At 48.7% G+C, this 14,226-nt stretch overlaps 1 protein-coding gene across 1 annotated transcript in view; it reads left to right on the forward strand.

Moving 5' to 3' along the window:
* ZBTB47 (zinc finger and BTB domain containing 47) overlaps nucleotides 1-14,226 on the forward strand; it is a 45,795-nt gene that overhangs the window by 21,209 nt on the left and 10,360 nt on the right. Inside the window, exons 2-3 of the mRNA XM_081931707.1 lie at nucleotides 10,970-12,403; nucleotides 12,867-13,014. Coding sequence (XP_081787833.1) covers nucleotides 10,970-12,403; nucleotides 12,867-13,014 — 1,582 coding nt within the window. The remainder of the gene's footprint in view (nucleotides 1-10,969; nucleotides 12,404-12,866; nucleotides 13,015-14,226) is intronic.

A 14,226-nucleotide genomic window follows, 5' to 3' on the forward strand; every position in this document is an offset into this window, starting at 1 on the left:
AGAAACACAATGCCAATCGAAAGAGAGTGCAGCATCAGCTATAGAACAAAACAAAAGATAAAGCAGGCTTCCTCAATCTCGGCCCTCCCGATGTTTTTGGCCTACAACTCCCATGATCCCTAGCTAGCAGGACCAGTGGTCAGGGATGATGGGAACTGTAGTCTCAAAACATCTGGAACAGGCTTCCTCAACCTTGGCCATCCAGATGTTTCAAGACTACAATTCCCATCATGCCTGACCACTGGTCCTGCTAGCTAGGGATCATGGGAGTTGTAGGCCAAAAACATTGGGAGGCCCGAGGTTGAGGAAGCCTGCACTAAGAAAATGCAGCCTGAGATAAATTCAGCAGGACAGATTGAAACAGGAACCCAAGTCGACCTCATGCTAGATGATGATGAAAAGCCTGGGCAGATGATAAAAAGGCCTTCATCTGGTGTCCCAGTAAGTGGGTGTCCAGGAAGAGTGTTCCCCAGGGAGGTGGTTATCATGCCTGAGAATGGCCCCTCTCTGGTCGTCGTCTTCCTGACTTGAGATGGCTGGGGGAGAAGGGGCACATGGCAATATGCCTCAAATGAAGACTGCAAAGTTTGGGTAGACAAGTGATGGAAGGCAGCCTTTGGGCACAAAAGCTACCCACTTGCCCCGAAAGTGTGAGCAATGCAGTTAAGCTGCAGCCCTTTTCAGTCCCCCCCCTTCATTTGAATGGAAGGAGACAGCTTTGCGAGCGTCCCATCACACCTGCATCGGTATGTCTGCGAAAGGCGTGCTTGGTGTATTCTCAAAGGCTTTCCCCATTATTTGGATACCTGGTCATGCAAGGCTCCAAATCATGGAGGCAGTACGAACCGCAAGTGTCTGCTTTGCAGCAGTCCAACTACAGCTCCCATCCACCCCAGCGAGCAGAGTCAGGGATGATGGGAGTTGTAGTTCAGCAACATCTGGAGGGCCAGAGGTTGCCCACACCTGGTCTACACTTAACTTGGGTTTCAGAGAATGGGCATTCTCTGAGCTACATAGAGACACCTGGACTTGAACCTGGGACCCTCCCCATGCGATCTGCCACTGCGCTATTCCCCCCACTAATTTATGTTTTTGTGCGTTTTTCATTAGAACAGTCAGTTTCACTGGTTGCAGCTGTTAGTAATAATTTTATTATTTGTACTTCACCCGTTTGGCTAGGTTGCCCCAGTCAATCTGGGTGGCTCCCAACAGATATAAAAACATAATCAAACACAAAAAACCTCCCTAAACAGGGCTGCCTTCAGATGTCTTCTAGAAGTTGTATAGTTGTTTATCTCCTTGACATCTCATGGGAGGGCGTTCCACAGGACGGGCGCCACCACCAAGAAGGCCCTCTGCCTGGTTCGCTGTAACCTCACTTCTCGCAGGGAGGGAACCGCCAGAAGGCCCCTCGGAGCTGGACCTCAGTGTCTGGGCAGAACGATGAGGGTGGAGGTTCTCCTCCTGGGCTGAAGCCATTTAGGGCTTCAAAGGTCAGCACCAACACTTTGAATCGTGCTCGGAAACGTACTGGGAACCACTTGATAGATTTCTCCCTGAAATAACTTCCTGCTTGACTTCTGCCTGCTTTCGCACCTCTTTGCAAAGGAGATGCCAGGATGTACAGTGGGCGCTCGGGGTGCGAACGTCTTCCGTGCAGGAGGCACGTTCGCAACCCGCAGCGCTGCGTCTGCGCACGTGCGGGTTGCAATTCGGCGCTTCTGCGCATGCTCAAAGCGCAATTTAGTGGTTCTGCACGTGCGCGAGAGCTGAAACCTGGATGTAACCCGTTCCGGTACTTCCGGGTTCGCCGCGGTGCGCAACCCGAAAATGTGCAATCTGAAATGTCTGTGACCCGAGGTGTGACAGTACTTTGAACTTTCTGTAATGCAAACCCCTTTGAGTAAAGAACCTACTTCTCCTCTTCCCCCATGCAATGGCTGGCTGTGAATATGCAGTCAGGGAGCTTACAAGTTTGTGCCTCTGTTACTCTGGGCAGCTGTTCAGCTGTGACAATGGCCTTCTCTGGGAATGAGAGAGGGAGGGAGGGAACTCTCTGGGATCAGAGTGACCTTGAATGCCTCTTGGGGGGCGGTGAAAGGCGGCACCAACAGGATTTTTGCACCCGAACGGGGGCTTCCTCCTCCTTCTGTGACGAGCTCCGTCATGGGCTGCTCTCGTGCCCCAGAGCGCTGCCGGGAAGCGCTTGGATCAGCTATGATTAATTCGTCTCCCTTGGGGGAAGCGTTTGCTAAGACAGCGCAGGCAAAGACCTGGAATGGGGTCTTCCGTCTCGCCTCGTCAGGCTCGGAGCCATATATAGCGTGCCTCAAAGCAGGACAAGCTCTTGCACGAGCAAAATGCCACGAGGCTGCGTGTTTTTTCAGGGGTGGTGCAATATTGCGATATTGCAAGGACTCGTTTGCACTGGACAGTGGGGATCTTACAGGGGACGTCGCTTAGTGGTGGAGGGTCTGCTTCACTGCCAGAAGGTCCCAGGCCCTGAATTGAATCCTGCCTGAAATGCTGGAGAGATGCTGCCAGCCAGTGTGGGCAACATGGAGCTAGTGACAAGGCTATGTTCCTACTGCCCATCCTAGCAACATAGGTTCTTAATTCTTATTTATTTTGACCCTTTAGTAGCCCGTTTCCCCTCCTCTGACTAAGGAAGAACCCAAAGCAGCTTAACGAGCAGAAATTACTAGAAAATAAAATGCAGAAAATAACACAAGCAGCAATTAAAAATAATTAAAAGCTGGAAAGAGTCTTGGGAAAGAAACCTTTTTAAGGTGATTGGTGGATTGAGTAGAAAGACCAATGGTGAGTGCAATGGTCAAGAAGGCAGTTTTTGCGTGTGCTATAGAGGGAGGTGTGGGGCAGACGAGGTTCGTCCCCCTGGGAAGGGAGCCCATCTAGGAGAAGGAAAACTCTCATCCTAAACCTCCACTGCCTTGTGGGATATCTTAGGAGGAAACCCTACACAAATCCGGAGTGGATCCCCTAAGACAGTTGGATGAAGAAGAAGAGTTTGGATTTGATATCCCGCTTGATCACTACCCTAAGGAGTCTCAATCCTGCCAACCCAGCAGTTCAAAAGCACATCAAAGTGCAAGTAGATAAATAGGTACTGCTCCGGTGGGAAGGTAAACGGCGTTTCCGTGCGCTGCTCTGGTTCGCCAGAAGTGGCTTAGTCATGCTGGCCACATGACCCGGAAGCTGTACGCCGGCTCCCTCGGCCAATAAAGCGAGATGAGCGCTGCAACCCCAGAGTCGGCCATGACTGGACCTAATGGTCGGGGTCCCTTTACCTTTAAGGAGTTTCAAAGCAGCTAACATTCTCCTTTCCCTTCAGTGTGCTCCTAACACAGAGGTTTGACCTCACCCCCGGAGACACACTCCATTGCTTCTTGAGACAGATGGAGGCCAGCAACAACAGCAGTAATAATAGTAATAATAATAATAATAATAATAATAATAATAATAACAACAATTGTCAATAATAACAACAATTGACAACAATTGACAACAATAATAATAATTTATTATTTATACCCCGCCCATCTGGCTGGATTACCCCGCCCATCTGGCTGGACCTCAGTGTCCGGGCAGAACGATAGGGGTGGAGACGTTCCTTCAGGTATACTGGGCCGAGGCCGTTTAGGGCTTTAAAGGTCAGCTCAATGTGTGTGCATTGATCAGGGCTGGGGAGCGTATGGTCTTATAGATATTGAGGGGCCACAACTCCCAATATCTCTGACCATTGTTTATGCTGGCTGGAGCTGATGAGAGCTGGAGTCCAGCAGCATCTGGAGGGCCGCACGTTCCTTAGCTGTGGGACATTCGATGGATAGGTTAGTTTCTTTTACAATCTCGTGCTGATATATTTCCCCCTTGCTGGTTTTCTGAGGGGTGCTGCAGAGACGGAAGAAAAGTAAACGAAGCCATAAGAATTGCCTTTCCCCTGTTGCTTAAACCCACAAAGCACCTTTGTCTGCGAAAGCTACACCTAACCGGTGCCAGAATAGCTTGTTTGGTTAGAGTGTGGTGCTGATAATGCCAAGGTTGCAGGTTCTATCCCTGTAAGGAACAACGGCATATTCCTGCATTGCAAAGGGTTGGTCTAGATGGCACCTTAGGGTCCCTTCCTACTCTACAGTTCTATGAGCTATTGCAGCCAACTGAGTGTGGATTTGCCCACTCTGTTTGGACCAGCGGATTCACTTGCCCACTCAGAATTTGCTCCTGAGGAGCAAGGTCTTTCATTTCAGCCTGCACACTGGCGGGTTACTGTGACCCTCTCTTGCTATTTAATCTGGCTCGTTTTCATAATAGTGCGCTGGCAAGGGGCACCCGAGTTCCCCCCAGATGGCTTTCATAACTCTCTTTCTCCCTCTCTACGCTATCTGGTCATGATCAGCTCAGGATCTTTCTCCCCGAAGCATTGAAAAAGCAAGCGGATTGTGCAATTAAAAAAAGAGAAGACGATAATAAAGCGTCCCCTAGTCGCGTGCCAACGCAGCTCAGCTGCAAAACTGTCAACTGCAGAATCAAGTCAGACTGAGGGAGGGGAAAGGAGGGAGGAATAAACTCCAAAGAGGCATTAGTGTGTGTGTGTGTGTGTGTGCTCAGATCAGGGTCGGATTATGCAATGATTTTTTTTTTTAGGAAGGCAGCTGCCAAGGAGGAGATGCCAAAAATCCACTCGCTCGGCTTTGGCCGATTATTTTGCTGTCGTTCCGAAGAAGCTCAGAAGGCAGCTAGGGGCTTATTTCTGTAATGAACTTTTAGCCATTTATTTATCTTTCTTGTTCTCTGGAGGGAACCACCCAGAGGGGAGGCTTCTCTGCCCGACCCTCTCCTCCCAGGCCACAGATCACACCAGCCTCGCTTTGCACCTTCCTTGATTCTGTTTGGCAGACAGAAATGCGTCCTTGAAGCCTGATGTCGCCTCTTGCCTTCCTGGATAGAGAGGGTGTGTGTCTGTGTTTGAGTGTGTTTAGAAACTAGAATACTATACAAAGGTAATGTTTGCATTCGTCGCTACGTCCGCATTTGCCTGCAGCACGTGGCCCCCAGAAGATTGCCTCAAAAGGAATTCGGCCCTCAGGCTCCTAAGCTTCCCTTCCCTCGTTATGCAACGAAGAACATTCGTCCTGATATCCTTTTGTTGCAGTGTTACAGCCTCCTACTGATCATTTGTTCACGTTCATCGCATTTCTCCTTTACTTAAAGGTAAAGGGACCCCTGACCATTAGGTCCCATCGTGGCCAACTCTGGGTTTGTGGCACTCATCTCACTTTACTGGCTGAGGGAACCGGAATACAGCTTCCGGGTCATGTGGCCAGCATGACTAAACCGCTTCTGGCGAACCAGAGCAGCGCACGGAAATGCCGTTGACCTTCCCGCCGGAGTGGTACCTATTTATCTACTTGCACTTTGTGCTTTTGAACTGCCAGGTTGGCAGGAGCAGGGACCGAGCAACGGGAGCTCACCCCGTCACGGGGATTCGAACCGCTGACCTTCTGATCGGCAAGTCCTAGGCTCTGTGGTTTAACCCACAGTGCCACCCGCGTCTCTCAGCCTCACCCGCAGCACCCGCATCCCTTTACTTGCCTAACTGCAAACCCCCTTTTCTATTGTTGGTCAGTGAGTTGTTGTTTTGCACTGGAACACTTTAATCTACCCTAATTGTTCAATCCCAGATTTGTGTGTGTGTGTGGGGGGGAAGGGGACTGACTCCCTCATGCAAAATACTGTCAGTCTGCAGGTGACCGACGATGCCTGATGCCTCGGCCTCTTTCTCCAGCTGCATCCCCCTATCTGTCTGCAATCGAAACCCTAGAGAGCGCCTTTCTTTTGAGCAGATTTACAGCTCTGCATCAAAGAACTTTTTCATCCCGGAACGGCTGTTCTTTACCAGTTGCAAGTTGCAACCAAGAGCTTCTTCAATGTGACTTTAAAGTTTTGGAGGTGATGCTTCGCCCCCGGCAATAATTTATTATTATTTTTAAAGCCCACTGGAGTGTGTGCCTTAACTCATCCTAATGAGGTCTCTTAATGAAGCAAACGAGTCGCTGTTTTTAATGGGCTGTAATTACCTTGGAGAAGGTGTGCAAGGATCTTCTGAGTGATAGCTGACAGGATCCCTGTGTGACGGTCAGTGGTGCGGCTGTGTGTGTGTTGTTGCTTTTTGCTAACTTCAGGTGCGATTCTCCCTCCCCTTGCCTCCCCCCTGGGAAATCTGGGTCCGTTCAAGGTAAGATAGGCCAGCCAGCAGACCTAATTTGGCTGACCCCCAATTTATTTATTTACTGAATTTATCTACAGTTTCCAAGACTCTCTGCAAGAGGTGATGTGGTTTAAGCACATAATAATAATAATTTTATTTATACCCCACCCATCTGGCTGGGTTTCCTCAGCCACTCTGGGCGGCTTCCAGCAAAATATTAAAATACAGTAATTCATCAAATATTAAAAGCTTCCCTAAACAGGGCTGCTTTCAGATGTCTTCTCAAAGTCAGATAGTTGTTTATTTCTTTGACATCTGAAGGGAGGGCATTGTACAGGGTGGGCGCCACCACTGAGAAGGCCCTCTGTCTGGTTCCCTGTAGCTTCACTTCTCGAAGGGAGGGAACTGCCAGAAGGCCCTCAGAGTTGGATCTCAGTGTCCGGGCTGAACGATGGGTGTGGAGACGTTCCTTCAGGTCTACTGGGTCGAGGCCGTTTGGGGCTTTCAAGGTCAGCACCAACACTTTGAATTGTGCCCAGAAACGTACTGGGAGCCATTGTAAGTCTTTCAAGACTGGTGTTATGTGGTCTTGGTGGCCACTCCCAGTCACCAAATGTATAGTGTGTTCACAGCCGTGGTCATTGTGGCTAGTACCCATTGATAGCGTGGTATGGTGGACTACAGTGTGAGGCTGGGACCCGGGAGACCATGGTTCAAACCCCCACAAAGCACCCTGGGTGACCTTTGACCAGTCACGATATCTCAGCCTCGCAGGGTCGTTGTGAAGATGAAATGGAGTGGACAGGGTACCTGTCAGGAGGCAAGAAAACGGAGGAAGTTTCAGAGCTGGAGGAAGAGGCAGGCCAGGCAAGCGAAGGGCCAGGGAATTCCACTCTCACCCTGTACCACTGTCCCCCAGATCCAGGAGGGGATTGAAGAGGGATGAGCAGAGGACGTTTCCACATAGGCGTAGTCTCTGGCTGCAAGTATGCAGCCCGTTGGGGGAAGGTACATGAACTGGTGGAGTGATCCCCTGCTGCTGCAATTTCTCCAGACCTGGGAATAGCTGCCTAGATCCTAGATTGGTGGTGTTAGTGAGGAAATTTCCATAGAACAGGCATGGCCAAACTTGGTCCTCCAGATGTTTTGGGACTACAATTCCCATCATCCCTGACCGCTGGTCCTGTTAGCTAGGGATCATGGGAGTTGTAGTCCCAAAACGTCTGGAGGGCAAAGTTTGGCCATGCCTGCCATAGAACTACTTGATAGTGATTTACAGATGGTATTTAACTCCAAGCAGACTTGTTAAGATGTATTTTTTTAAAATAAATATTTTTTATTAGATTTTCCATTAAAAAAAAAACATTTTTACAAAATTATACATCCATTTTTAACTTAAACCCTTTTCCCCAGAACTTCCCTCAGCTTGTCTGATAATTTTCCGTTTATTTTTTTTATCCTCATCTCACATTTCCCAATATTATATTGCACTCAGATACTCTTAATCACATCATATTTTTTAAACAATATTTCTAACAGTAATTTCACAGAGCTTCTTGAAAGCCAACGAACGTTATTTGCTCATCACAGAAATTTTTGATATACCGTATTTTTTGCTCTATAAGACTCACTTTTTCCCTCCTAAAAAGTAAGGGGAAATGTGTGTGCGTCTTATGGAGCGAATGCAGGCTGCACAGCTATCCCAGAAGCCAGAACAGCAAGAGGGATTGCTGCTTTCACTGCGCAGCAATCCCTCCTGCTGTTCTGGCTTCTGAGATTCAGAATATTTTTTTTCTTGTTTTCCTCCTCCAAAAACTAGGTGCGTCTTGTGGTCTGGTGCGTCTTATAGAGAGAAAAATACGGTACTCTGTAAATTTCTTCCAGTCCTCGGAGAATCTCTGGTCACGTTGGTTCCTAATTCTCCCCGTCAATCTGTCCATTTCTGCGTATTCCACCAGTTTCATCCTCCATTCTTGTTTTGTGGGCATCTCTTCCTGTTTCCATTTCTGTGCCAGCAAAATTCTGGCTGCTGTTACTGCATACAAATTTCACATCTTTTTTACTAATTTCATTATCCAGTATTCCCAATAAGAGAGCTTCTGGTTTTTTAACAAAAGTATATTTCAACATTTTCTTTAACTCATTATAGATCATCTCCCAGAAGCTTTTTACCTTCTTACATTCCCACCACATATGGTAAAATGTTCCTTCTGTCTCCTTACACTTCCAACATTTATTACACACTTTATACATTTTACCCAGTTTTACTGGTGTTATATACCATCTATATAACATCATAACATTTTCCTTAATCGTTGTACAAGCTGTAAACTTTAACCCATCCTTCCATAATTTAGTCCATTTCTCAAATTCAGTATTATATCCGAAATCTCTAGCCCAACTAATCATTACAGATTTAACCTCTTCGTCCACAGTATTCCATTCCAACAATATTTTATACATTTTAGATAAAATTTTCACTTCATTGTTTAAGATTTCTTGTTGAAATCTAGATTCTTTTTCAGAATATCCCCTCTCTCAAAACTCTTTTTTAAAACATTTCATTTACCTGAAAATAATGCAGCCAATCCTTAACATATTCTTTTTCTTCTTCATATGGACTTGTTAAGATGTATAAGACTGAATCAGATAAGTGCTGGAGATGTAATGAGACTGAGGGCACGTTCTTTCATATGTGGTGGACCTGTAAAAGGGTAAAAGAGTATTGGGAAATAATTTATAATGAATTGAAAAAAATGTTTTAAAGCACCTTTCCAAAAAACACCCACCCAACGTCCTTTTTGTTGGGGATAATTCAGATGGGAATTTCCAGGTGTCAAAAAAGGTTATTTATGTACGCCACTACGGCATCCTGTGTTTTGTTAGCCCAAAAATGGAAAACGAGCGAGGTGGAATATGTGCAGCTTGCGGATCTAACTTACAGAATGAGAGAACAAGAAGAAGATTGGAAAATGTTTATTGAATATATGGGGAATAATTGTGTACACTTGTTGGCAGCATTAAGATAAATTCGACAGTGTAAATAATAATAATAATAATAATAATAATAATAATAATAATAATAATAATAATAAAATTTATTTATATCCCGCCCTCCCCAGCCGAAGCCGGGCTCAGGGCGGCTAACAACACCAAAATAGTGCAACATTATAAAAACATTATAAAAATTAATTAAAATCAAGATTGATGGCAACCATAAAGTTTTGTAAAGGTTGCCAAAGGAGGGAGTCAGGCTGCGCCCTAACCAAAGGCCTGGCAGAACAGCTCTGTCTTGCAAGCCCTACGGAAAGATGTCAAGTCCTGCAGGGCCCTAGTCTCTTGTGACAGAGCGTTCCACCAGATCGGGGCCACAGCCGAAAAAGCCCTGGCTCTAGTTGAGGCCAGCCTAACCTCTCTGTGGCCTGGGACCTTCAAGGTGTTTTTGTTTGAAGACCGTAAGTTCCTCTGTGGGGCATACCAGGAGAGGCGGTCCCGTAGGTACGAGGGTCCTAGGCCGTATAGGGCTTTGAAGGTTAAAACCAGCACCTTAAACCTGATCCTGTACTCCACCGGGAGCCAGTGCAGCTGGTATAGCACCGGATGAATGTGATCTCGCAGCGAGGACCCCGTAAGGAGTCTCGCTGCGGCATTCTGCACCCGCTGGAGTTTTTGGGTCAGTCTCAAGGGCAGCCCCACGTAGAGCGAGTTACAATAATCCAGTCTGGAGGTGACCGTCGCGTGGATCACATTAGCTAGGTCAGGGCGAGAGAGGTAAGGAGCCAACTGCTTAGCTTGGCGGAGATGAAAAAATGCCGCCTTTGTAATAGCTGCAATCTGCGCCTCCATGGAGAGGGAGGTATCGAAGATTACACCCAAACTCTTAACGGACGGTGCTGGCACTAATTGCACCCCCGCAAGAGATGGGAGTTGCCCCCTCAGTCCCATATCATCCCGTCCCAGCCGGAGGACCTCTGTCTTCGAAGGATTTAACTTCAACCGGCTCCCACGTAACCATCCAGCCACAGCTTCCAAGCATCTGATCAGTGTGTCTGGGGCCGAGTCCGGGTGGCCGTCCATCAACAGATAGAGTTTTGATGGAAGTAACAATGGAATACTGAATGGTTTAGTATGCAGGGATTTATGCTGTGCAAAATGAACCATGGAAAGAGAAGAAGGGAAGTCATTGATATTTTAAGGTTGTCTGAATGAATAGTCTAAATTGTAAAAGAGAAAATTTAATAAAAATGAGAGAGAGAGAGAGAGAGAGAGAGAGAGAGAGAGAGAGAGAGGGGAAATGTCTGCTTCCCTAATAAGCAAGCCTGCTCCATTCCTGGTTGTATTTCAGATATCTTGGTGGGGACGTAAGGATGGAAGCCACCTGAGCTGTCTTGGGCTCCATCCATTCCAAGGAGGAGGAGAAGGTGGAGTCCCACCACCACTTGGCTCTTCTTAATTGTTAAGTTGTAGGTGAACATATCAGACGACACAGCGATTCTTCAAACAGCTCTTGTTTATTCACAGGCCAGAACAGAACTGAACTGAAGGGTTCAGCCAGCCTGCTTATATAGAGCTCCAGAACAACGTAACTGTAACAACTTTCTGTAACTATCCAATCACTGAATGTCACTTTCGATCCCTTATTTGCATATGTGGACCTGAACTATCTACACTATCCCCCTGCTGGCCCAGGGTGAGAACTTCAGTACATAACATTAACCTCCTTCTCATTTCTTCCCACAGCTGATAGTCGAAAAGACAACTGACTACCCGGCCGCCGAATACTCTTTGGTGGAGGATGTAGCCCTCCACTTCACGTGTTTGATGGACAGACTGAACGAGCAGCGCCTCTTTCAACCGGACCTGTGCGACGTGGACATCGTCCTGCTGCAGCAGAGGAACGTCTTCCCGGCTCACAAGGGAGTCCTCGCCGCCTATAGCCACTTCTTCCACTCCCTCTTCACCCAGAACAAGCAGTTGCAGAGGGTGGAGCTCTCCCTGGAGGCCTTGACCTCCCAGGGCCTCCAGCAGATCCTCAACTTCATCTACACCTCCAAGCTCCTGGTCAATGCCTGCAACGTGCAGGACGTCCTGAACGCGGCTGCTGTCCTGCAGATGAGCGACATTGCGTCCTCCTGCCAGGAGCTGATCAGCACCAGGTCCCTCGGCCTAGCGATGGCCAGCAACATGGCGCTGCCTCCGGACAGCTGCGGCAAGGGCGTCCCGTCGCAGTACTATTGCAACATCAAGCAGGAGATGGACCCGGCGCCGCACCCCAAGATCTACGCCCGGGAAGGGAACGACCCCTACTCGGTGCGGGTTGAGGACGGCGCGGCTTGCGGGGGCAACCAGAACCTCCCCGCCGTGGCTGGCAAGAAGTATTACAAGGAGGAGAAAGATGGCGGCCCACCCATCTGCAAGGTGGAGGGCGAAGAGCCCGACGTGGCCCTGGGCAGCCAAAGCTCTTACAACCGGGGAGATCAGATCATCGTGGAGGTCAACCTCAATAATCAAACCCTCAACGTCTCGAAAGGGACGGAGGGGAAGTCTCTGGCCGCTGACCAGACGGCTGGCATCGCGGCGGTGATTGGGCGGCCCGAAGGGGAAGGGCGCGGCACGGACGAGGATGGCGAGGAGGAAGAGAACGGGGAAGGAGAGGAGGAGGAGGAGGATGGCGAGGTGGGGGAGGAGGAGGAAGAGGAGGAGCGCAGCGAGGAGGAAGAGCTGGAGGAGACCACCGAGGAGGAGGAGGACGACGAGGAGGAGGAAGACGGCGAGGAGGTGGCGGAGATCAAGAGGGAGAGGTCCGGGCTGCCCCACAAGGCCAGCAGGCCCTCCAAGGCTGCCCAGGCTGCTGTGTCCACCAGGTCCCAGGAGGCAGTTGCCGTGGCAATGGAAGACGAGGAGGTGGAGGAAGCGGAGGAGGAAGGGGAGGACCAGAGAGGCAGGAAGAGGAAGAAGGAGCCGGACGGCGTGGGCCAGAAGGTTAAGTTGGAGGAGAAGCAACACTACCCCTGCAAGAAGTGCCCCCGGGTTTTCAACAACCGCTGGTACCTGGAGAAGCACATGAACGTCACCCACAGCCGCATGCAGATCTGCGACAAGTGTGGCAAGCGGTTCCTGCTGGAGAGCGAGCTGCTGCTGCACCATCAGACGGACTGTGAGAAGAATATCCAGGTGAGAGGGAGCCCACTGGCCCTCCAGGCGCTACAGTTCAGCCAGGCCGCCCTTCACACGCATGGGGCGCCCTCTGTGAAACTAGAGTCGTGATGTAGGATGCTGCCTGGCCTCAGCCGTCCTGGGTTTCAGGCAGGGGGATCTCACATCCCTGGAGAGACTAATAATAATAATAATTTATACATACATACAGGGACGCAGGTGGCGCTGTGGTCACTGAGCCTCTTGGGCTTGCTGATCAAAAGGTCGGCAGTTCGAATCCCCGTAACAGGGTGAGCTCCCGGAGCTCACCCCGTCGTGGGGATTCAAACCACCGACCTTCTGATCGGCAAGTCCTAGGCGGGCCTCATCAAACCTAAATCCTGCCTTGTAGATTATCCTCATGGTCCTTTCCAACTCTATGAATTGCACATACGTTTTTGCTAGGCTCAGATCCTCCTGACTCTCCCTATCTCCTTTGCAGTGCATCACTTGCGGGAAAGCCTTCAAGAAGCTGTGGTCTCTCCATGAGCACAACAAGATCGTCCACGGCTACGCGGAGAAGAAGTTCTCCTGCGAGATCTGCGAGAAGAAGTTCTACACAATGGCGCATGTCCGGAAGCACATGGTCGGTGAGTGGGGAGGGAGCCCCATGCGCAGCAGTAGGTTTGCCACTCCCTTAGGATCATCCAGCACCAGGCAGCGTTTCAGCGCTGTGCAAGATGGCCGACCTTCCCAGGCGCAAATCAGGGTGCTAGGCTTTGCCCCACGAAATCTTGCAAGCCTGGCTTCATCTTACCTTCTAACGATTTCACATAACCTCTTTTCAAGTGTTTGCTTTTATCGGTGCCTTTAAAAGAATGGTTCAGTCCAGACCAGCAGTTCTCGACCTGTGAGTCCCCAGATGTTGTTGGACTACAACTCCCATCATCCCTGAGTTCTGGCCTTGCTAGCTAGGGGTGATGGGAATTGTAGTCCAGCAACATCTGGGGACCCACAGGTTGAGGAAGGCTGGTCCAGACACACACACACTCCCAACCTGGTGGCCTGCAGATGTTTTTGGACTACAACTCCCATCATCCCTAGCTAGTGAGACCAGTGGTCAGGGATGATGGGAGTTGTAGTCTGAAAAAGAGATGGAGACCAAAGATTGGGAAAAACTGGTTTGGATTACCTTTGGTGAAACACTTTAGGGGTCTTTTGTGAGTTGCACAGTCGGAATAGCACCATGCCACTCTTGCTGAGCTGTGCCACTCCAGATTGCAGAAAGGAGAAAGAGAGGCCACGCTTTACTTGTCTATCCACCATATTTACTCGAATCTAATACTCACCATTTTGGGCCAAATTACATTGCGAAAATTTAGGTGCACGTTAGATTCGATGGGACATTTACATTCACCAGTGAATACTTTTTTTGGTTTCCAGGTTCTGAAAATGGAGGCATATGTTAGATTCGATGGTGTATTAGACTCTAGTAAATACCGTTTCCCCCACAGATAGAAAGCTACTTCTAGTCTATTTTTTTTTACTGTATTACGGCCAGTATTGTTTTCCTTTGCAGTCCTTGCTGTATTTTCAGTCATGGATCCTGTATTGCTTGTGACATTGTTAAAACCATTAAAAACAAACAAACAACATTTTCTTTAAGAGTGAGGAAGAACATTTCTAGTTCCAAGTGTCTAATAAGATCCGAGACTACGCATTATAATTTCGCTTCACCGAAGAAAAATATCTAAACATTTCTAACATGGGGTTTCTCAAACTTGGGTCTCCAGCTGTTTTTGGAGTACAACTCCCATCATCCCTATCTAGCAGGGCCAGCAGTCAGGGATGATGGGAACTGT

This window comes from Podarcis melisellensis (assembly GCF_964234715.1).
Source record: "Podarcis melisellensis genome assembly, chromosome: 12".
Classification (NCBI taxonomy): Eukaryota; Metazoa; Chordata; class Lepidosauria; order Squamata; family Lacertidae; genus Podarcis; species Podarcis melisellensis.